Below are 25955 nucleotides of genomic sequence, written 5' to 3' on the forward strand. Positions count from 1 at the left end.
CAGCATGGCCTGATGAGCTGTGCCACGTCCACGTCCAGGATCCAAACTGGTGAAACCTTGGGCTGCCCAAGCGGAGGGTGTGAACTTAACCACTCGGCCATGGGTCGGCCCCAAGATTCTTATCCTTAATTCAAAGTTGTCTGGTGGTGTTCCAGCAGTGTGCTGGGTAGTGTGTAAGTGCCTGTGTGTTTGCCTCAGGAAGTAAAATGTCTGTGAGGGATAGAGGAAGGTAGAAACGAGCTAGAAAGTCATCCTCCTACATCTGCGCCCCTCCTGAGGGGCCTGACGCTGCGGCACTGCCACTTTTTCAAAAGCATTCTTTCAGGTGAAAGCCGTGGGCTACACAACTGCATGCTCGGGTGGCACCATCACCCACTTATTCCAATCTCTGGTCTGGGAACACCATCGGGTATCTTCAGAAGTGTTATAAAATTCTCCAAAACTCTTGCTGAAGTCTAACCACATTTCAATTTGCAGTAATATTAATGGTGTTTATTTGGTATAAAATAAAAAATAGGAGGTTGAGGAATACTACCCTGTTACCCTTGAAGACAGTGAATGGCACAACCTTGACGATGTCATGCGAGGCAGAGGGAGTGGAAGAAAAGCCTATAGCACTCTATTTTTAAAGTGTTAGAATCTTTTAGTTTTCCTTTGTTTGTTGGTTTTTCTTGTATAAGAGCCACACCATCCATGCAGTTCAAAAGCAGATTTATCAACTCCTCTGCTCTCTATTTACAAACCCAACCAGTATGTACCTTCCTCTCCCCAGGAAAGCTGCAGACACAGCGTCAGCTACCCCTGGAGGCAGGAGGAGAACACTACTACCCCATGTCTTTGGCTCACCTCTTTCCACTTGCTCCCGTGCTTGCTGATTTGTCATTCCAGGGTACGGGCAGACCCCTAAGCTGAAGGTCTCCCAAAGGAGGATGCCAAAGCTCCACACGTCACTCTCAGAACTGTATCTTCCTGGAGGGTGAACGACACCGTAACCAGAGGATAAGCAGGTGAGCATTTCCGGTTATGTATGTCTATGTCAGTCACATATTAACATAGTTAAACTTACCAAACGAACTCAATAACTAGTGATCTTATTCTCTTCACTAGTTTTACTTTCCAGGACTAGTAATACTACCTATTTAATGAACAGTCTTCAGGCTGCTAGTTTAACCAAACCAGCTCCCAAATCACTTTCCCCTACCACAAACAATTTTCAGGCAGCACACAAGCTTACTTTCCCTGTGCTATCTAAATGAGATGAATGGTTTACATAAAAAAGATATAAATTTGTACACATCAATGCCTAGGAGATTAAATAAGTTGGATTTCTGCAAATTTGTCTTCTGCCTGCATCATTTTCCTTCCACTAAAATTACAAACAAACCTAAAGCAATAAGGAAAGTTTCTTAACTTCAATTTTTTTACTCATCACTGTTTACAGATATTCTCACATGCTTAAAGGTCTCATTTTCTCCACTGATAGTTTCATTTACGGAAAGTACATTTTTCTGTGTGTTTTGAATAGAGTAGAAATTAACATAGCTGGATGATAAAAACAACTTCTTTAAATTACATGGTGCCTTGTTTTGTCAAAATATCTTGGTGCACCTGTTTTACTGAGCTACATAAGCTACGCCCTTAGGGTTTTTTTCAGTCGCCTTCTAGAGAAGCACAGAGATAAAAGCCAACATAAGGTACCTTATGGAAATGGATGTGAAACCAAGGAGGAGAAGCAGAAACATTCTTTCCAATTTTCAAGAGGCTAAGAATTTCTAAAACTTTCTCAACATATTTATATTTTTCTTTTAATTTTATAGATAGGGCATATACTGTCATAACTAAACTCTATTTGCAGTGATGCCAAAGATTTCTTAAATGATTTCATTTCTATTCCCCTTGTAGCTTCCTGCCTTAACTCTGCCATTCCAGGATTTATAAATATCCCTCTTCTAAAAATATCTTTTTACTCAAAAAATGGCCTTTTCTCTTTCTTGAAAAAAGTAAAATGAGAATGAGAGTGGATGCACTATGGTAACTGCTCTGACGCCAGAGTTTGGAGTGCAGTTGCTGATTATCATCTCCAGCTGTGTGAATTAGCTCACTTCTTCGTAGACAGTAATTATGGACATTCACTCTGCTGTGTGGTAGGAAGATTGGTTTTCTTGTCTGCATATCAACTTTTTCTATGTTTGGCACCCAATGATTTAATACTTTTCATGGAAGTCATTCAATGGCTGCAAGTTTTACTAATTAATTTTTTAAGAAAGTACAAGGTACACAGAGTCTAATACCTTCTTTGTAAGATTAAATCTGGGCAGAGCTCAAGAGAGGCATGTTGTATATAAACCAAGATCATGCTGCAGAAGTGAAAGCTTATAACCTAACTCTATGACCTTGACCTTGGAACCTAGTTTTGCTGGATAATTTTTATTCTTTCTTTGCTTAATTATTTATCTGTTTTATTGAGGTATAATTCACATATAACATTATATTAGTTTCGGATGTACAATATGATGGTTTGATATTTGTATATATTGCAAAATGATCACCACAATGTCTAGTTAATATCTGTCATCACACATACTTATACATTTATTTTTCTTGTGATGAGAACTTTTAAGATTTACTCTCTTATAGCAACTTTCAAATATGCAATACTGTATTATTAACTATAATCACCATGCTGTGCATTACATCCCCAGGACTTATTTACTTCATAACTGGAAGTTTGTACTTTTGACCCCCTTTACCCACTTCATCAACCCCTACCTCTGGCAAGCATCAATCTGTTCTCTCTATCTATGAGCCTTCTTTTATTTTTTTTTTTAAGGTTTCACATATAAGAGAGATTATATGGTATTTGTCTTTCTCTGTGTGACTTATTTCACTTAGCATAATGCCCTCAAGGTCCATCCATGTTGTCACAAATGGCAAGATTTCATTCTTTTTTTATGGCTGAATAATATTCCATTGTTTGTTTGCACACACACAGACATATATGAATATATACATACATACATATATATATATATATATACACACACACACACACACACCATGATTTCTTTATCCATTCATCCATTGATGGACACTTAGGTTGCTTCCATATCTTGGCTATTGTAAATAATACTGCAATGAACATGGGGGTGCATATATCTCTTTAAGAGTGATTTCATTTCATTCAGATATACACCCAGAAATGGAACTGCTGGGTCTTATGGTAGTTCTATTTTTAACTTTTTGAGGAACGTCCATACTGTTTTCCATTGTGGGTGCAACGATTGACATTCCCACCAAAAGTGCACCAGGGTTTCCTTTCTCCACATCTTCGCTAACATTTATTTCTTATCTTTTTGATAATAGCTATTTTAACAGGTGTGAGGTGATATCTCATTGTGATTTCGATTGGCATTTTGCTGTTGATTAATGATGTCAAGCATCTTTTCATGTAACTGTTGGCCATCTGTATGTCTTCTTTGGAAAAATGTCTACTGAGATCCTCTGCCCATTTTTTAATTGAATTGTTTGTTTTTTTGCTATTGAGTTATACGAGTTCTTCATATATTTTGGATAGTAACCTCTTATCAGATATACGATTTGCAAATATTTTCTCCCATTCAGTAAGTTGCCTTTTCATTTTGTTGATGGTTGCCTTTGCTGTATAGAAACTTTTAAATTTGATGTACAGTCATGTGTTGCTTAATGACAGTGATACATTCTGAGAAATGCATCATTAGGTGATTTCGTCGTTGTGTGAACATCATAGAGTGTACTTAGAAAAACCTAGTTAGTATAGCCTACTACACACCTAAGTTATATGGTACTAATCTTATGGTACTACCATTGTATATGCAGTCCATCGTTGACAGAAATGTCATTATGCAGCACAAGACTGTAGTCTTACTTTATTTTTGCTTTTGTTGCCTTTGCTTTTGGTACCAGGTCCAAAAAATCATCGCCAAGACTGATGTCAAGGAGATTACTGCCTCTATTTTCTTTTAAGAGTTTTATGGTTTCAGGTCTTACAGTCAAGTCTTTAATCCATTTTGAGTTACTTTTTGTGTATGGCATAAGATAATGGTCCAGTTTCATTCTTTTGCATGTGGCTATCCAGTTTTCCTGACACCATTTATTGCAGAGAATTTGTATTCTCCTTCTTTTGGATGGAAAGTTGTGTGTGTTAGACCATCTGGTCTAAGGTATCATTTAAGGCCAATGTTTCCTTATTGATTTTCTATCTGGATGATCTATCCATTGATGAAAGTGGCATATTAAAGTCCCCTACTATTACTGTATTTCTGTCTATTTCCCCCTTTAGATCTGTTAATATTTGCTTTATAATATTTAGGTGCTCCTATGTTGGGTGCATAAATATTTACAAATGTTATATCTTCTTGTTGGACTGATTCTTTATCATTATGTGATGACCTTCTTTGTTCTGACTATACTTTGTTTTAAAGTCTATTTTGTCTGATATAAGTATAGCTACCCTAGCCTTCTTTTGTTTTCCATTTGCATGAAATATCTTTTTCCACATCTTCACTTTCAGTCTGTGTGTGGTCTTAAATTTGAAGTGAGTCTTGTGGGCAGCATATAGTTTTTTGTTTTTGTTTCTTTTATCTATTCAGCCACTCTATGTCTTTTGATTGAAGAACTTAATCCATTTACATTTAAAGTAATTATTGATAGATATGTAGTTACCACCATTCTGTTAATTGTCTTCTGACTCTTTTGTAGTTCTTCTCTATTCCTTTATTCTTCTCTTGCTCTCTTCCTCTGTGATTTGATGACTTTCTTTAATGATATGCTTGGATTCCTTTCTCATTATCTTTTGTGTATCTACTATAGGTTTTTGCTTTGTGATTACCACGAGGCTTATGTATAACAACTTATATTTATAAAAGTTGATTTTAAGTTGATAACAAGTTTGACCACATTCTAAAGCTCTACATTTTTATTCTCCCCCCCATGCTTTGTTTTTGATGTGACATTTTACATCTTCTTATCTGGTGCATCCCTTAACTGTTGTAATTATTTTTATGATGTTTGTCTTTTTTTTTTTGAGGAAGATTAGCCCTGAGCTAACATCTACTGCCAATCCTCCTCTTTTTGCTGAGGAAGACTGGCCCTGAGCTAACATCTGTGCCCATCTTGCTCTACTTTACACATGGGACTCCTACCACAGCATGGCTTGCCAAGTGGTGCCATGTCCGCACTCAGGATCTGAACTGGTGAACCCCGGGCCGCCAAAGCGGAACGTGCAAACTTAACCACTGTGCCACTGGGTCAGACCCTATTACATTTGTCTTTTAACCCTCATACTAGCTTTATAAGTGATCAAGCCACTACCTTTACTATACATTTACCTTTACCAGTGAGATTTCAACTTTCATCTGTTTTCTTGTTCCTAATTAGCACCCTTTCTTTTCAGCTAAAGAAGTCCCTTTAACATTTCTTGTAAGGCCAGTTTAGTGGTGATGAACTCCTTTAGCTTTTGCTTGTCTGGAAAACTCTTTATCTCTCTTCCAATTCTGAATCATAACTTTGCTGGTTAGAGTATTCTTGGTTGGAAGTGTTTTTTTTCAGCATTTTGAATATAGCATGTTAATCTCTTCTGGACTGCAAGTTTTTTTTCCCCCGAGGAAGATTTGCCCTGAGCTAACATCTGTGCCAATTCTCCCCTATTTTGTAACTGGGTCACCACTACAGCATGGTTGACGAGTGGTGTAGGTCTGTGCCTGAGATCCAAACGTGCAAACCTGGGCCACCAAAGTGGAGTGTGCCACACTTAACCACAACACCACAAGGCCAGTCCCAGGACTTCAAGTTTTTGTTGAAAAATCTGCTAATAGTCTTATGGGGGTTCCCTTGTATGTAACAAGTTGTTTTTCCCTTTCTGCTTTTAATATTGTCTGCTTGTCTTCAACTTCTGACATTTATTTATCATGTGTCTTGCTGTGGGTCCCTTTGGGTTCTACTTATTTGGAACTCTCTGGGCTTCCTGGATCTGGATGTGTTTCCTTCCAAGGTTAGGAAGTTTTCTGGCCCTTTATCTTCTATCTGTCTTCTGGGACACCTATATCGTGAATGTTAGTCCACTTGATGTTTTAACATGAGTCCCTTCCCTTAAGTTATCTTTACTTTTTTGAATTCTTTTTTTTTTTTGCAGCTCTGATTGGGTAAGTACCACTGCCCTGTCTGTGACTTCACTGATCCTTACTTCTGCTTCATCTAGTTTGTTGTTGAATCCCTCTAGTGTAGTTTTCACCTCAGTTATTGTATTCTCTAGATCTGTGACTTCTATTTGGTACTTTCTTATATTTTCTATCTCTTTGTTGAAGTTTGCACTGTGTTCATCCATTCTTCTGTTGAGTTCAGTGAGTATCATGACTATTACTTTGAACTCTTTATCAGATAATAACTTATCTCTGTTTCATTTACGTTTTTTTCTGAGGTTTTATCTCGTTCTTTCATGTGTAACATATTCTCCTGCTTCTCCATTTTGCTTGACTCTCTGTGTTGGTTTCTATGCATTACATTAAAGAGCCTCGTCTCCCAGTCTTGAGGGAGTGGCCTTATGTAGGAGATGAACCTCATCATCCCACCCTGCCCTAACCCTTGGCTGTCTTTTAAACCTTTGCGATTGTCCATGCAGCCTATTTTATTTTCAATAGCTCCTTGTAGCTGAGCGTGTACCAAGACCTGTCAGTGTCCCAAAGGGGAGAATCTCAGTCAGCATCTAGTTTACAGGTTGATTGGAAGCCAGACCCTTAGGCAGCAACTTTTAAAGTTGCAAATATGTACAGTCCTGTGAGACTGCAAGTGCAAGCCCTGCTGGTCACCAGAGCCAGGTGGTCTAGAGGTGTTCCCCGGGCAGCAGTTCCAAAAACTGGCATTCCAGATGAGTGTATAAGCTCCTTTCTGGGAGATACTGGTCAGCTGTAGCAAGGAAGAAGGAAAGAACAAAGACGGCATCCACTGGCCTATGTTTACTAAGAGGAACTCCATGGGCCCCTAGATTTGGCTGAACCTGAAGCCTGACCTTCAGGCCAAAGTTCTAGGACAAAGAAATAGGTCTCTTTCAGTTTGCTGTTTATTCAGTGTCCTGGGAGTAGTAGCTAAGAACTCTGATTGTTACAGCCCTGTGGGACCCAGAAACACAAGCCACCCTTGCCACCAGAGGCAGGTAATCAACGGGCATTCCCTGGGGAGCAGCCACAAAAACAGGGGCATCAGATGCATACATAAGCTCCTTTCTGGGAAATACTGGTACCCACGAGCCTCCGATCCTGTAGGGTATCCCAGAAGGCCCCTATATGTGTGTTACATTAGAGGCCTTCCCCTCAGGCTGATGCTTTAAGATTAGCAAATAAGCTCCTTAAAGTGTGGGAACCTCTCAATCGGGTGCTTCTGCACTGGCCTCTGGGGTAGGTGAGTCTGAGTGCATGATCCTTTTACGGGACAGTTCTCAGTTTGCTACAGCTATGTGGGTCTTGTGGACATGAGCCCTGTTGGTTTCTAAAGCTAGATGTTTTGAGGAATCATGTCCCAGGTGCAGGTCTTAAAAGCTGGGGTGCCTGATGTGGGGTTCAAAACCTTCATTTCTCAGGGAGAAGCTCTGCATTTTCAGTTCCCTCCTGATTGTGGGTTGCCGCATTGTGGGGGAGGTTTATAGTAAGATTGTGTCTCAGCCTCTCCTACTCACTTTGATGTAGATTTTTTTCTTATTTTCCCAATGAGTAGAAGTTACTCAGCTAGTTTTTAGGTTTTTTTTTCCCCAAGGAAGATTAGCCCTGAGCTAAAAGCTGCCGTCAATCCTCCTCTTTTTGCTGAGGAAGACTGGCCCTGAGCTAACAACTATGCCCATCTTCCTCTACTTTATATGTGGGATGCCTGCCACAGCCTGGCTTGAGAAGTGGTGTGTAGGTCCGTGCCTGGGATCTGAACCTGCAAACCCCATGCCGCTGAAGCAGAATGTGTGAACTTAACTGCTGCGCCACTGGGCCGGCCCCCAGGTGTTATTTTTTTCCAGAGGGAATTGTTCCATATGTAGCCATAGATTTGGTGAGTTGGTGGGAAGGAGTGAGTTCAGGATCTTCCTACGTTGCCACCTTGAACTGAAACCTTGCTGAATAATTTTAATGGGCTGAGTATCTTACAAGTGTACAGCATTTTGCTACTTTACCATCTCTCATTTGATCCTCACAATGCCCTTGCAGAGAAAAGGTATTATCGTTTTCATCTTTCAAATTAGAAAATGTGGGTGTAGAGAGGTAGATGGCTTGCCCAGGTCATGCAACTACTGACATAACTGGTTGGGACACCTGGTCCTGATGAGTGATCCAGGACTCTCTTCACTATAAATCCTGCTTCTGTCACATTTCAGAGCACTTAATTACATCACAGTAATTAAATTAGAGGATGTATAAGCCCAAATTCCCAGATGACAAATAAAAAAATTTCTTTTAATAATTGATAGATTATTTTATTTCTTAGCTGGAGATCAGTATCCTATTTGCCCTTTACAGACACAGTACCTTTGGCGACAGCTGTACTGAGGATGGTGGCAATACATCCTGAAGAGGCTGTGAAGTATGCTATGATTTTGCGTTTAAAAAAAGGAGGAGATACATACCAATAAATGCCTGAGAAGAATATAAGAATATGATAAGAGTACTGCCTCTAGGAAGGGGAATTATGCGGCCTGAGCCAGGCATGGGAGAGGGAGGGGCTTACATTTCATTGTAGGCCCTTTACTATTGCTTGATTTCTAAAATACTAAGTATATGAATCATCTTTTCAAAAACTGAACCACATTAACGACAAAATTATGATGAAAATAAGTGTAATTCTATGTCCCTAAGTCAAGTTTCAGAGAGGTTTCCTAGACTGAAGGTTTTTCCCACCTACCCTGACCCCTCATTTCATGGAGACTTGGGCAGTATTTTACCTACTCTGAGGCAAGAGTGATGAAAAGACCCTTGGAAATAAGGCAGCATCTTATCACCAATCATAAAACAATATTTGCATAAAACATGAAAAAAGCATAACAAGAAATAGCACTCTCATAAAATACTTATATTTTCTCTTGTTAAAAAAATGCTAGGATTTAGAGCCAATCTTCAGTAATTTTAGTCTGTGAGAACTAAAACAACTTCTCAGGGTTGCTATGAGACTTGCAGACTCTCAGGAACTCCATCACTGGATTGGGTAATAAATACTCAAAACTTCTTTTTCATCTGCTGTTAAAATCTCTCCCTCTTTGTCATCTAAATTGTTCTGCATTTTATAAAGACTGCTAAAAAATGTCCATTACTGCTAATCAAAGGTCTTCATACCTGTATTTATTACTTAAAATGCTATAGGTCTGGCTCTTAGCAATATCTGGAATTAGAATTTTGATTTGTAAATACTTTAGCCAGCTTGAAAGCCAACTAAAACACTCTTTGATTGAAAGGCAGAATTTTACTTGGCATAATTGCTTAACAGTAAGAGGACTTTTAAAGGCAATATAATGAAGAGAACCTGGCAAACAGGTGCAAGGACAAATTCTAGATAGCTGGATTTTACCAGTAAGCCTTTGGTCCCCCAAGTCCAGTTCTAGCTCTGCTATAGAGATATCATAAGAATCACTAAGAAGGTGCTTAAAAATATTCTTTCATCTAAAAAAAACCTCTGTGTATATACAAGGGTTACAATCCTCTCTTTCATCCTGTGATTGTTCTCCTTAGGAGTACAGCCTTAGAGTAACAACCGCCCCAGAGAAGAATCACTATGGAAAACAGCAGGGCTGCTGCTTCCTCTAGATTCTGAGGAATAGCGGAATCAGTTTGGGATTACTAGAAAAGTCACAAAAGCTTCTCTTGTTAACAAATGGAAATACAAACTAAGGGTGAGGATTAGTGTCTGTGGAGTGTTAAGTTAAAAATGTCCTTGTTGGGAACTAGAAGAGCTTAGTCAATTTCTCATAATGACAACTACCTACACTTATACATTCCATTGTATTGTTGGTATACAAAATACACAACAGATTCTGGTGTCTGGATCTGCCCCAACTAACTTCCAAACCAATTACATTCCAAAGTTTCATCTGGAAAACATTTGGTGGTTCCTCAAAAAGTTAAACATAGAATTACCATATGACTCCTAATGTACACACAGAATTATGTTAAACAGGGACTCAAACAAATCCTTGTACACAAATGTTCACAGCAGCACTATTCACAATAGCCAAGAGGTGAAACCTGCTCAAATATACATCAATGGATGAATGGATTAACAAGTTGTGATAAATACATGCAATGGAATATTATTCAGCCATAGGAAGGAATGAAGTAATGATACATACTACAACATGGATGCTAAGTGAAAGAAGCTATACACAAAAGGAAACACATTGTATGATTCCATTTATATGAAATATGCAGAACAGGTAAATCCATAACAATAAAACGCAGATATGTGGTTGCCAGTGGCTGAGGGCAGGGAGGAATGGGGAGTAACTTCTTAATGGGTATAGGGTTTTATTTTGGAGTGATGAAAACGTTTTGGAACTAGATAGAGTAGGAGTTGCACAACATTGTGAATTGTACTAAACGCCACTGAATTGTTCACTTTAAAGTGGTTAATTTTACGTTACATGAATTTCACCTCAATTAAAACAAAAGCTTTATCTGTCTTTAGCCATTAAGTTAAGGCATTTATAAATGCTTTATTAATTCTTCATGATGAAGTAATTTTTCATTTTAAATAAACAAAGAATCATTTTATGATATTTTTATTCAAAACATACTACACCTATTCATTAGCCCATAGTTCATATGCTTCTTTCCTTAATGAAAATGTAATTTCTAATTTTGCTTAAAGCACAATCTTTTTTTAAAAAATTCTTGAGCTGTTACCCATCTTGTTATGGCCCATTTCATCCCAACCACAGATACTGCAAGCTGTATTTATTTCCAATTACAATGACACATAAGAATTCAAGTGAAAAATATCCCTGCTGTTTCAAAATGTAACTCCCATCTCTCTCTTCCCGCAAGATTTATACAAGTTCCAGAGATGCTAAGGAACCACGTTGATTTTCAGAGTGAGAAACTACAGAATAGACTGACTTATTTTAGGAACCTAACATTAGATGAGATTATTGGACCAATTATAAGACATTCAAAAGAAATAGTCCAGAGCCACAGCAACACATATTCTGTGTATAATTTGACCATAAAAATAATCACATTTTTGGATAAAAACAAAAACTCCCTTAGATGCATTGTCATATTTAACAGGCTTCTAAGTGTATCCATCTTTTAAATCTAGTGATCTTACATATAGAAATCTGATCAATAAAGTCAATGAATTAAGTTTGTGCTCATGTTTAAGCGCAAAGTACAAACATTTACACATTTGTGTTGATCCTCAAATCATTCTAATTTTGGCTCTGCTTTACCCCTATAACTTTGCTTGTGAATGTTTGGTGTTAATGGAGTCGATTTTTACCACCAAAAAGAAATAGAGTCTATTCTTACCATAATTAAGAGCTTCTGGTGCTGTCCATTTAATGGGAATCTGCTTTAAGCCTGAGGATGAATATACTCCACCATCTTCTTGACGAGACATTCCAAAATCACTGATTTTCAGAACATTATTTTCACCTACCAGGCAGTTTCTTGCAGCAAGATCCCTAGGTTACAAAAAGACATAGAAAACGCCTATTAAAGCAAATTGAAAGCTACTTTTACATTTATGACTTCCACAGTTTGCATTTTCACATTTGCAATGTGTTTATAATGAGGTTAAGAATGGTTGTGATTTACCAGTCTTTCCTCATCTTTTCTGTCAAAGGTAAAAATCATCCATGAGAACATTTGCATATGGAACAGGCCACATGCTAATTTTCTATGCACCACATATATTTCCATTTAAATAGATAAACACTGATTCTAGGGTTAAGAGAAAATCACAGAGGAGAGGCTAAGCAAACTTGGCATGATTTCTCCTTGACTGGCTTTCCTAGAGCAGCACTGCCCAACAGAACTTTGTGATGATGGAATGTTCTCTATCTGTGCTGTACAACAGATAGCCATTAGCCACATGTGACTATGTTGAACATGGCTATATGGCTTGTGTGATTGAAAAACTGCATTTTTTATTTTATTTACTTTTAGTTAATTAAATCTAAATGGCTACAAGACACTAGTAGCCACGGAGTAGCCTTTGGCAGTGGAGCCTTAGTGTTTCCCACAGGCCAGAGAACAGTTGAGGGGCCAGAGAGGCTGGCAACTCTTTTTCTGTTGCATCTTGGACAGACAAAACTCTACATGATGATTTGGTCCTGCCTCTCTTTCCCACCTCATTTGTTCTACTCTCTCCGTAATTTTCTATATTCCAGCTATATTGGGCTCCGTTTTATCCATAAACACAGGACAAGTCCCCTGAACTCGGCAGGCTTATGTCCACTGAAGGGCCCTTGCACTTAGCTGTTCCCTTTGTCTGGAGTGCTCTCCTTCGAGACCTTTGCATAGCTGGCTCCTCTTCCTTCATTCTTAGTTCAATTGTCCTCTCCTCAGAGAAGTCTGTCCTGACCACCCTTATCTGATAAGGAAGACAGCAGCAAATAGACCAAGTCTCTACTCTAATTTGAATGGGGAAGACATTCAATAATCAAATTCCTATCTGTACATATAAGTGTTTATATATATATATCTATGTACATACAAGGAGAAAGTGTACATATACACACCCGCACATACTCATGCAGAAAATCAGATAATACATCAAAGAGTGCTGAGTGTTACAAAGAAAAAAGTTGTATAAAGCAAAAAAGATTTACAGTGGAAATCCTATTTTAGATAGGCTGTTGGGGAAGATATCTTTGAGAATGTGATATTTGATCAACGACCTGAAGGAAGTTAAGGAGCAAGCCATGGGGATATCTAGGAGGACAGCATTCAAAGTAGAAGGAACAGTAGATACAAAGGCCCTGAAATTGATACATGCTTGGTATAATTCAAGGAACAGCAAGGAAGCTAGTATAGCTGGAGTGGAATGAGTGAGGTAGAGAATAGTAGATTTAATCAAAGAGTTAGCCAGGACCAAATGATGTATGGCCTTTTAATAGTAAGTTACTTGGATTTTATTCAGAGTGTGCTGGGAGGTTACTGGAGAGTTCTGCACACAGGAATGACATGATCTGACTTATGTTTTGAAGGATTATATGCTACTATGCGGAGAATGGACTGGCAGAACCAGAGAGACCAGTGAGGAGACTATTTCGGAAGTCTAAGGGGGGCGATGATAAACTGCACTAAGATGAAAGTGACGGAGGTGGTTAGAAGCTGTCAGATTCAGGCTATATTTTAAAAGTATAATCAATAGGATTTGCTGGTAGATTGGATGTGGAGTAGGAGAGAAAAGGAGTCACAGATGACCCCAAGATATTTTGGCCGAAGCAACTGGAAGAATGGAGCTGACATTTATTGAAATGGGGGATACTAGGGGGAGGATTAGATTCACAGTGTGGCAGAGACAGCTAGTTGCTTCCCAATATCCATTTCTTCCTCTTTTTTAGAAAAGAATCTCGATTGTAGCTGAATATAGTGCCATCCAGCTAAAAACTGCTATACTTCTCAACCTCCCCTGCACTAGATATTATCTAAGTCCTGGCCAATGAGATATAAGCAAAAGAGTTGTCTAGAATTTCTAGGAAGTTTTCTTTAAAAGAAAGGGGAAATAGTAAATTTGCTATAAGGGAATACAGAGAAATAGAGTTGTATCTAGAGGAGGGTTTCAGGTCAAAGAAATTTTTCCCCTTAATATGGGGGCTATTACATGCATATGTGCAGATAGTAATATTATACAGAGGGCAAAACTAATGCAGGAAGGAAAGGTGACAAGTGAAGGTGTGAAGCCCTCAAGAACGTAAGAGGTGATGGGATCCATCTGTGCTCTTCAGAGCGATATTCCCAGTGCCCAGCATAATACTTGGCACATAGTAGGTGCTCAATAAATACCACTGAATGAATATATATATATACTATCTTACCCTAGGAGTGATCTCTGCTGAAGGTAGATTGTCTATTCTATGCATTTTCCTTTTTAATTCTTTTTTCCTGAGGAACAGTCAACAACTAGTTTCTTTCAACTGAGATGGTTTTATATATTTATCTTTGTAATGCATCTCTAAATATCAAACATGACTCAAAACTTCCAAAAAATTAAAGTCTAATTTACATGACTGGTCTTGTAACATAGGCTAGAAGTACCTTGAGCAACTGACTTATATCAACAATTGACTGGTGATGACAGTATGTCCTAAGGGTGTTAAATTAACCTTGGAATTGCTGAACATAATTAATGATCAGAGAAATAATATTTTTATATTCCAGTAGGGAACTTGGGTGGTAGTACCTAAAGATATCAGAAAGGAATGTGAAATTTTCTGCCCTACTAATTTGCTAAGATTGGCTTTACTCATTAGATCAAGTTTCACAATGGAGAACCTCAGGAGAAGCCCAAGGTTAAAATTAAATCTCTGACTCACTTTCCAGTCTTTAGATGTAGCATGAACACCCACTGGAAGAGTGAGAGACCCTGGTTTGTTGCTGGACAAAGTGGGAGACAGTGAAATACTGGTTCATTTATCTACTTATATTTATCTGTAGGAAGGAATTATATACTGGCTCAGGACTCCAAGTCCTACATATGGCAAAGCTGGCCAGAATAAATCCTAGCTCTGCCACTTATCATCTGTGTGGCCTTGCATATTAAGTTTCATTTTACTCATCTAAAAAATACGACCTAGCAGGGGTTAAATGAGCTAATGTTTGTAAAGTGCTGGCATACAATAATTGGCTCAAAATAAGTCTTAAGTAAGCTATCATCATCAGGATTATTTCTACTGTTTATGTATTACTGCTACTACTGCTACTACAAGAGGCCCTGGAACAGCACAGATAAATCACTTTTCAAAATAATTTTCTAAGAATATGTCATGATCACAAAGGAAAAGGGCCTGGCACCTGTAAACTCACGGATACAAAGAGGTAGCTTTGTAAAACATACTTCAAAAGTGGAGCTGAAATTATTATTTACCTGTTGAAAATTTTCACAATTAAAGTTACACAGAATTAGCTGAATGTTCATGGTGTCCACATTACTCTTTTGAATTACCAGTAGAATAAAAATCTTAAGGTCTTCATCTCTGCTGAGATTGGGTTCATTTGTCTTTGGAGATAATGAATTTCTCTACATGGTAGGCATATGAATTTTTCAGTCGATTATTGCCTTTCTATTTCTTTCTTGTGCCCAAAGGAAGATCCAGAAGGGTATTTGCGCTTGTTGACTGACTAACAATTAGACTGTATGCTATTTTCTGGAGTTAGATTTCAGGACTCCCCTCCCTTTACCCTCTATCCTCCTCTCCCAGGATGAGGGGGAAAAACACTGGTGCATACTTTCCTGAAAGAGTTATTAAACATTAAATCTATTGTTAGTAAATAAATAAAAGTGATCTGTTGCAGGAATTTTTGAGAGGTTCTGGATATATTTGACTCAAATAGGGAGATTCATCAATTTAATTAATGTTACATATATTTAAAAAAAATTTCTTTGAAGAGGAGAAGCAATATAGTTATTTCTTAAGTTCTGGATCCAGACTGTCTGTCTTCAAAATCTTCCTTCTGAGGTTCCCAATGGCACGGCAATGCAAGTCTATAATCCATGCCTCCTTGATTATAACTAAAATCTCTAGATGAAATACAAAAATAACTCCCTGAAGATTCCTCAAAGTAAAGAAACGCAGGTGGATTCTAGAGGACAGCAGTAACTTACAAAGCCGATTGCATGGGAATGAATTTCCTGCTTTGTAGTTTTCCCCTCATTTCTCTTGCAGGTTCCCCCGAATGTGGGCTCCAGTTATAGAGTAATATAAGGGAGGACGCATCAGTGTCTAAAACTCCAATAGAGGCCAGGGAGTGTGGAGAAAGAGCCAGAGAAGAGGATCATCTGGTTCCATGTTTGAACCTGTACAAGTCTCAGCCTAAGCCCTGAGACACACATATGAGGGGCAGATCTAAACACACTTAGAGAACTGAACTCGTATTTAAACCATGTCTCAGAGTAACCTCTGAATGTCACACACAGGACGCTCCCAAACACAGGCTTTGAGAAGTGAACTGTGATTTGAATCAGTGCAAGACAGAATTTGTGGTCTGAACCTAACTGGATCGAATGCCTGCTAAAACAAAACATCAATACTCTCCAGAGGAATATAACAGGAACTTAGAGCCTGCACAATATAACATTCACAATATCAAAGGCACAATTCAAAACTGCTAAACATACAAAGAACAAGAAAAACATGATCAATTCTAAAGGGAAAAGCAATCAACAAATGTCAACACCATGATAACCAGGTAGAGAATAGCAATTATAAATACACTTCATGAAATAAAGGAAAACACAATTGAAATGAATGAAAAAGCAGATGTTCTCAGTAGAGGGAAGAAAAAATCTTGAAAAAATTACAGAAATGTTAAAACTTAAAAATAAAATAAAATATCTGAAACTAAAAATAAAAATCACTGCAAAGGCTCAATAGCATACTGGCGATGACAGAGAAAATGGTCAATAAGCTTGAAGAGAAATCATATAAAATATCCAAGCTAAGGAACACAAAGAAAGGAAAATAGACAAATGTGAGCAGAGCCTCAGGGACCTGTGGAATATCAAAGATTGAAAATACATGTTATTGGAGTCCCAGAAGTAGAGGACTAAGAGACTGGGGCAGAAAATTTGTTTGAATAAATAATGACTGAAAAATTCCCAAATTTAGTTGAAAGAAATAAATCTACATTTTCAAGAATCTTTGTGAACTCCAAACAGGATAAAAATCAAATTAAAAAACCCTACACATATGATAATCAAGCTGATGACACCCAAGGAAATGAAAAAGTCTTAAAAGCAGATAGAGAAAATGGCACATTATACACAGAGAACAATGATTAGAATCATTGCAGATTTCTCAAAAGAAATGATGGGGGAGCAGAAGGCAGTGGAATAATATATTTTCTTTTGCTAAGACAGCAATTCTTTCCAAATTGATTTAATGTATTCCCAATCAAGATTCTGGCAGATGTCTTTGTTAACCCTGAATTCTGTGGTCGGCAAAAATATCCTATAGGAATAAAGGCAGAATAAAGACATTGCCAGAAGAAGGAAAACTAAGAGAATTCACTACCAGCAGACCCACTCTACCAGAAATGCCAGAAGTAGTATTTCAAGCTGAAGGGAAATGATATCTGACACATCAGGATAGAAGGAAGCACAGGATGGTACATATATGGGTAAATACAAAACACTATTTTTTTCCCCTCTTACGTTCTTTAAAAATATTACTGAATATGGAAAACAAATATAGCATTATCTAGTCATGTTTTCAATGTATGTAAATATTACATCTGACAATTACCATATAAAGGTTGGGTGTGGGCAAAGGAACCTATATGGTTCCAAGTTTTCTATATTTTACATGAAGTGGTACAATATTAAGTCTAAATAGTCTATGGAAGGTTAGGCATATGTATTGCAATCTATAGAGCAACTATGAAAAAAATGATGTAAAGAGATATAGCCAAAAAGTCAAGAGATAAAATAAAATGGAATGCTAAAAAATATTCAAACATAAGGTGGTCAAAGTATTAAATGTTTAAAATATCAGTATCAAGAATGAAAAATGGTCATTACTACTGATTCTACATTCATTGAAAGGATAATCAAAGGATAAGACTATTAAAAACTTTATGCCAACAAATTTCACAGCTTAGATGAATATATTTCTTGAAAATATAACAGTAAAATTGACACAAGCAGATACAGAAAATCTGAATAGTTCTATATCTACTAACAAAAATAAATGTGGTATCAAAAAATCTTTCTAAAAAGTAAACTCCAACTCAAATGGTTTCATTAGTAAGTTCTATCAAACATTCAAGGAGGAAATAACAATTATACTATGCAAACTTTTTAAAAAATAGAGGAGAGAAACTGCCTAACTCATTTTATGAGGCCAGTAGAACTCTAATACAAAACCTGACAAAGACATTATTAAAGAAATTACAGAAAAATACCCTTATGAAGACAGAGCCAAATATTTTTAACAAAATATTAGCAAATCAAATCCAATACTATATAAAAAAGATAACACATCATGACCAAGAATGGTTTACCCTAGTAATGCAAGGTTGGTTTAACATTTGAAAATTAATCAATATAATTCACTAGATTAACAAAATATAGGGGAAAAAACCATAACCATATGATCATTCTAACTGATGCAGAAAAAGCATTTGAGAACATTCAATATCCATTAATGATAAAATACTCAGCTAACTAGAAATATTAAGGAACGCCCTCAACTGACAAAGGGTATCTAAAAAAAATTCAACCACTAACATCATAGTTAATGGTGAGAGACAAAATTGCTTTCCCCTGAGATCAAAGCAAGGATACCTGCTTTCTTCTATTCAAAAGAACCTCTCTTCTCGAGGTCCTAGTCTTTGAAATAAGACATAAAAGAAAAAGCCAAAAAAAAAAAAGGCACAAATACCAGAAAGGAAGTAAAACTACCTCTATTTGCACTATTTGCACATGACAATTTTTTTTACATAGAAAATCACATGCAATTTACATAACAAGAATTAGAACAAATAAATGAATTTAGCAAGTTTGCAAGATAACAAGTTAATACAAAAAAAATATTCTTGCGTGCTAGCAGCAAGCAGTTGGAAAATAAAATAAATTCCATTTCCAGTAATGCCAATAAAATACCTAAAAATAAGTCTAGCAAAGGACAACCCAGTCCTTTACAGTAAAAACTGCAATGTTTGACTGAGAAAAAATAATAAATAAATGGAAAGATATTCCAAGCTCATAAAGTGGAACACTCAATATTAATATGGCCATTCTTCCCAAATTAACCTGTAGACTTAATGCACTCTCAATCATTATTCTAGCTGATGTCTTTAAAATGGATATGGAAATGCAAAGGTTCCAGAATAAATCAAAATAATTTTACAAAAGAAGTACAAAGTTGAAGGACTTACTTAACGTGATGTAAAATCTCACTATAAAGCTACTGTCATTGATACAATTCAGTGAAGGGAAAAAGATATTATAGTTCAATAGAACAGAATAGAGGGTCCAGAAACAGATGCGCAAACGTGTGGTCAACCCGTTAAGACTGGAAGGTACCTGGTGCCACAGTGAGTACCTCCCAATCTCAATCAGTGGGCTGCTGACTCCTTCCTGGGGCCAAGTAGTTATTGTTGGTCAGAGTGAGCTTTTACTCACTGCAGCATTTTAGTCATTTACAGGATTTCTGTGCTAGTGCTTTCCTCAGAATAACACCTATGCTTTACCACTACATGTACTTCCGTTGTCCTAGCTATCTTCGCTGCACCACCAGCTTAGAGGTTTGTCTTCTGAAATGAGGATCACAGCTCTGTGAGGGACCAATCGAAAAACCGATTTAGAGATACCTTCAATGTGATGTAAATAACATTTCAATAACATTTAGAGAAAACTCTATTTTCTTTGGGTTGCATTAAGTTCAAGTGAATGGAAATGGCATCTTTTTAGCATAATCTATTAATTAAAATAAGACCTTAGGCCTTCGGGCAATAAGCATGCACTGCATACTCACTGTTTGCCTGCTTTTAGAATCAGTATTAAAGGAGATAGGAAAAACAGATGTGACCTCTGGGCTGAGAAGCTGACAATCTAATTTGGGAGATAAGGCAGACATACACCTCTCCCCCTTCTTTTCTCTCCATTCCTTTCTTTATTAAGCTTGCTACTGCCCAGCCCTCAGTCAGACACTCTAGGAGACACACTGGTGCTCCCTGCCTCTTCACACATGCAACTGCTAGAGAACAAGCCAACATGAGCCAGTGCCTTACAGACTGCGAATCCTACAGGAATTCAGAGATGAGAAATCTCATAATAGGCTGGCATTGTCATTCACAGGAGGTATCAGGGATGGCTATAAATCACCACATGCAGATGAATATAACAGCAAATGCTGCTGACTGCCAAGAGGATATGGAAATGTTCCACTTACGTCTGCCGAGTAATCTTATCTGAAGATTCAAAGTCAAACTTCTGAGTGTGTGTACCAGAGGTGTCTTACAAGTCGTACATAATATGAGACAGGCTAATTAAGGATAAAATGGGAACAGAGAGCAGTTACAGGAAACCCAACGCCAGCAGGCAATGGAGATGAGTAAATTTTCTTTGCTATCTGGAAAGAACAACAGTGGGCAGTTTGCTCTGTGGTGATGCTGCCTCTCAGAGCAAATACCGTGGTAAACCAGGATGAACCAGGAGGCCGAGCGAGGGTTCTCCTTGTCATGCCCTTTGCCCCAAACATCATTTACTACTTGCGGCTATGATTCCACAGTCAGCATTTATCCCTCACATAAAAAGGAGTTATAGTTTTTTGATTTTGTTTTTTGTTTTTGTTTTTTTTATACAAAGACTATTCCCGCTGGGTCTGGAGTGTACTGAACTACAAGCAACTATCAACACTTAGGAGGAGAAAACCTCTTTAAGGTACTGAGGTTTCTGCATTCTGACTAAAACAGGGCATAAAACCAACAACCCGCGGGGTGTAGAACAAATGAAGCAGACTTCATTTGCCTTACTAAGTTCTGATAAAAAAAAGCAGAATTATCATAACATTACTACACAACATATCTATATCTTGATAGCTGCAAGCATATTTTGGGAACATTATAGAGCAGTAGTTAAAAGCACCAACTTTGAAGCATTACATCATTTACTAACTCTTGGACTTAGAAATTTACTTACTCTTAGCCTCAGTTTTCTCATCTGTAAAATGGGGATAATAACAGTATCTACCTCATCAGGTTGTTGTGAGAATTAAATAAAATATGTAAACTGCCTAGCATAGTAATTGAAAAATAGTGAGCACTCAATAAATATTAGCCACACACAGATGTAAAAATGCACATTTATCACAGCAAAACTTGAATTTTAGCCACAGAAACCATGTGCCGGAGAATCACTGCCTTTCCCCCCCTTCTAATTAGAATAAACTATTTGACAATTTTATCTTTATATCAATATAAAAGTTATTCAGTTTATCTCTCCTAACAACAACAGCATATGGTATTTACTACGTCAGGCATGTAGTTCTAAGCACTTTTCATATACTAAGTCACTTAATTCTCCTAATTACCATATTTATGATCTTCATTTTTTATAGACGATGAAACTAAAGCCCAGAGAGTTAAGTGACTTGCCCAAAGTCACCCCAGTGAGTGGAGAAAGCAGGGATTGAGCCCCAGCCGCCCAGCCCCAGAGTCTGCAATTTTAGCCACTTGCTATAATGACTCTCAATACATCTAGTAATTCTCTTCTAGAATGTAATCAAACCACGGACCACTTAATCCATGCCCAATGGCTACAATTTTGAATGTTAAACAGAAGAGCCAAAATTGGTTACCTTGAAGAAAGAGATACTTCAAACTCCCCTCACCCTCAAAAAGAAAAAAGCAGAAACAGTCTATATAATAAGCATATGAAAAATCTGTTTTCTGAAAAAGCCAAATGTCACCAACCACTTTAAAACAATATACATGAGTGTTTTGATGGAAGGAGAGTAGAAGTGTCTATTTCTTGTTGCAAAATCTTAACACATAATAATAGAAATGGAACCGTAAACTGTTTCAATAGGGCGCACCAGGAAATGAGGGGGGGTGTCTTTGGCAACAGAGCTGGCACCTTGGGGACCATTTTATACTGGCCCATACCAAAGCCTCTATGTAGCTGACAGTGATGGGATCAGGTATCAGCCAAGAAAGAGGTGGTTAGCCAGATTCTTCCCCAAGTCACATGTTGTTTATTTCCACTTCAGAATCTATCTTATCTTTCCTTTGAATAAAATACGAAATCTCCCTCCATTTCTCATCTTCAAGCGCACCCCTGATTCACTCTCAGTTTTCCACTCATCTAATTGTCCCCTTGCCTCTCTTCCCCTCACAGCCCCCTTCATCACACTTCGTATCTCTCCCTTGGTGAATTCTGTGCCCATTATTAACGGGGTACTTATTTCTAAAAGAATGAGCCCCAAAGGAAGCCTCAGCTGCAAAACTGTGAAAATTAGTCCCATTATTAAACTCTGCTTTTTCTCTTCCTTTGAAAAATTGTTCACTGTCTCAGACTTCTGGGAGGTTGGAAACAAAAGTGCTGCTTCTGTGAATGTAGTAATAGACCAGGTGTGGAGCAAGGGTTGGGGTATAATTCATGCTTTTTTGCTCAGGGCTGGTCCAATGCCCTGTGGGTATATACGGTGAGTGCCAAAAGACCCACTATTCCTGAACTCTCTCTCCTGCTGCCTGCCAGTACACTTAGAATCCACAGTGTCTGAGTCTCTTCATTTACGTAAAGCCACTGCTAAAAGCAAGGGAGCACCTATTACCTATTACCACTTATGTACATTTTGGCATAAATTATTTGAACAGATAGTTGAATAGACATCATACAACGTCTTAAGGGAATGGAATGATAAGGCAGATATGTTCTGACAGTGAGAACAAGAAGGGGAAAGGAAACAACAGTACAGGGAACTGGCTGAGGACAGCAGGCCTGGGTAGGGCATGCAATGGGCTCTTGTGGGAAAAGTCAGTTTGGATAAATATTTAAGGATGTGTAAGGGGCATTGGGTGGGGGCAACGATGCAGATATAACTTCTAAAAAATTTGTCTAGGGCTACCTCTAGTGTGTTTATTCTAAATCAGGTTACCTTCTTCTCAGCCACAGAGAAAGATCACCACTGGAGGCCTGGATACTCAACCACTCAATCTATTTATACTGGAGTAATGCTCCACTGGGCTGTCTTCTGGGGAGAAACAGAGGCCTCTGGTGATTTCCTCTGATGAGGCTGCTGCCCAGTAGCTGGAACACAAAACAGCCAAGTCCTTGCCTGACAGAGCTGACTGAATGAGAATGACATGGAAGCTACTATAAGTCATCTGCCTTTACATAAAATGGACACGTTCAGCACATATAGAAGTGCCTACTACTACTGGCTCTTTCATCTCCTTTCCCTGGGCGACTTCCCTATAAGAGAATTCTAGTCGGATGTGCACAAGTACAAACTCCACATATTCTCTTATTTAGCTTAGAAATCAAATTCTTACATAGTTAGCTAAAGAAATGGGACACATACTAAATACAGATATTGAAAAACATTTAGAACCAAACACATAGTGATAACACTTGCTTCAGTCCTAAATTTACCTGAAAAACCCAAGGGGAACTTTCCTTGTATTTAACTACTGTGATCAACCTGGATGGTTTATAGTTTTATGAAATGAGTACTTTACTTGCATAGTCAGATATAAATCTCCCTCAGTCACTGTTTTCTGCTATCATCTGTGGGCCTCATTGTGACGTGAGATGCCAAATCTCTAGAGACTACCTCTGGGTACAATTTTAAATAAATACTGATCTCATGTTAAATCTCTTAATAAGTAAAGAGTCTGGCGTAGAGGAACAGGGCAGGGGGAAGGACAAATTAAAAAACATTGATGGAAAGCAAATATTTAAATCCCTTTACTTCACAGAAATATACCCGATCCCAATGGGTAATTCAGCAACAAAACTGAGTTCTGTCTGAAGCACGCACATTGAATCCAGGCCAATAGCTGTCTGAAGCTATAATAAAATGCAACACAAGGACTTCCTCCAAAGTTAGCCTCAGTACTAAGGGCAAGAGACTCTACTCCTAAAAGACTTATGGGAGGGAGATTTAAAAAGTGTCCACCCACTCCCATTCTGAGAGTATGAGAAGTGAAAACAGAAGCTACTTGTCTGCGTGACAAATGATATAACTTTAAAATGTTACACTTGGATGTAGTAAATTACTGAGCAACAGACAGAAAAAGTGACAAAATCACTCCTGATTGAACGGCCATCATGATAAGAACTATCATTTATTGAGTGCTTTATATGTGCCAGATACTGTTCATGTAAACATTTAATTTTTCATATAACCCATTTTCTGTCAATACTCAACTGCATGCATACTAATCTGAAAATTAAATATATTTCACAGATTTTTCCAGAAGAAATGATGCAAACATCTCCACTGTTGAGAGTTCTGGACTAGGGATTAGGAGACTGGAGTTCTCACCAGTGTTTTCCTTAACAAGCTGTGTAAGTGAGTACATCACACATCATTTTCCTGGACCTGAGAAATGAGAGCACCAATTCTTGATTTTTCTGAGCGTGAGGGCTCCTGTATAATATCAAACAATTTTACAATTCCTTTGTACCACATCCACTGTGGTGTGAGAGTTGTATGTTTTATAATGGCTGACAGAGAATAAACAACAGGATGCAAAGCTACTAAGAATTCAACAATGTTTTGAAATGAATTTACATTTTATTAATAAAACAGTAAGATAGTACTTCATATAGTTATATATAGATAGATACAAGATATTCTTCTATCTCTGATGATGCTTGATGCATGCTTGGAACACTTGCAATAATTTGGAGGAACCAAGGGTCCATGGTCCACCAGTTGGCAGCCAGCACATGGTCCTTTCAACTCTAACATTCAGTATGTTTTAGGTTAAAGGCATTGTCTTCCTGTAACTGGCTGGATGAATTTAGTCACACAGTGGTGCTAGCTGGTCCTGGTGAAGAGTTTGCCACATTTCCAGTGGAACAAGTGAGGGTCAGCAGCTAATGAATGGAAGTAAGGCTGGGAGGGTAAGTTACTCCATGTGGCCAACAGTCTCACCCACCCCAGGCTGAAACTATCACAACGCAGGCATCCTCTGGTTTGCCTCTGCTGAATAACTGTGGGCTATAACCAAGCAAACACGCTTCCCAACCCTGTAAGAATAACAGTAACCATTTATAAAGCACGTAGTATGTGTCAGGCATGAACCAGGAGCTTTACCTATTATTCCTCATCCCTATGTGAAGTGTAGATGTCTCTATTATATAGATAAAGAAACTGAGGCTCAGAGATTAAATAACTTGCCCAAGAACACATAGTTGGTAAGTGGCTCAGTGTGGAATCTGTCTTACTCCAAAGCCCATGTTCTTTCAGTATTCTACAATGCTGAGTTTTCTTTGAAATATTGTTCATTTTATCTTGACAAAAGTTATACTCTGCAATCCCTGAGTAGATAGATTTCTGCCATTTTGTTCCTGAGACTTGATTTGTTTCCCATTAAAGTTTAGTGAAATAGAGCCCCTGCTCAGTTCTTAGGCTCCAGAATACAGAATATATTGAGAGGACTAAAATGTGCATTATTTTTTTCTGTTCTCTATAAAGGCACATGACAATTCCTCTAAAATCATTTGTTACCATTTATACTTTCCCGATATGACATACATACTCATACTGGGACCTAAATTAAGATATAAAAGGCACATAAAGGAGCAGTGCAACTGTGTAATCTGTGATGCACAAGGTGCCATAATGAGCTGCAGGATCATTTAAATTTTTACAGTCTGCAAAATGTTCAGCTACTAATGAATAAACACACTCTAATTATGGTGGAAGGCACCTAGATTAGATACTGAATGATCTGCAGGTGCTTAACTCTTTGTAGGATTATCCTCTCTGTGCAAGGGATTCCACCAGCTCTGCACTTTGTTGAGGGGTCAGTAGTGGACTACATCCCCCAAATGCTCTGTGCCCCAGTTTTCCCAACCAGAGCTCCATGGCCAACTTGCACTTTTGCCTCTGGTTTGGTGATGCCTAATAGACTCTTAGGCCATACTCTTACGCAGGTGGGAAAATAGCCTCATCTGGCATACTAGCACAGAATGTGTCTTTAGAATAGTTTGAGTCCCTGTATGTGTGTGTGCTGGGGGGGGATTATCTAATCATATTTACTGTAGTGCCAGTATCT

The 25955-nt window shown here is 38.0% G+C and overlaps 1 protein-coding gene across 2 annotated transcripts in view; it reads right to left on the bottom strand.

The window, feature by feature from the left end:
• Positions 1 to 25955, bottom strand: part of FER (FER tyrosine kinase) — a 442177-nt gene that overhangs the window by 9970 nt on the left and 406252 nt on the right. For both annotated transcript variants that reach the window (XM_046666723.1, XM_046666724.1), the window contains 2 exons: positions 11526 to 11680; positions 847 to 969 (listed from right to left, as the gene is read on the bottom strand). In XM_046666723.1, the coding sequence (XP_046522679.1) occupies positions 847 to 969; positions 11526 to 11680 (278 nt within the window). The remainder of the gene's footprint in view (positions 1 to 846; positions 970 to 11525; positions 11681 to 25955) is intronic.

Source organism: Equus quagga, chromosome 7 (genome assembly GCF_021613505.1).
Source record: "Equus quagga isolate Etosha38 chromosome 7, UCLA_HA_Equagga_1.0, whole genome shotgun sequence".
In the NCBI taxonomy this organism is placed as follows: Eukaryota; Metazoa; Chordata; class Mammalia; order Perissodactyla; family Equidae; genus Equus; species Equus quagga.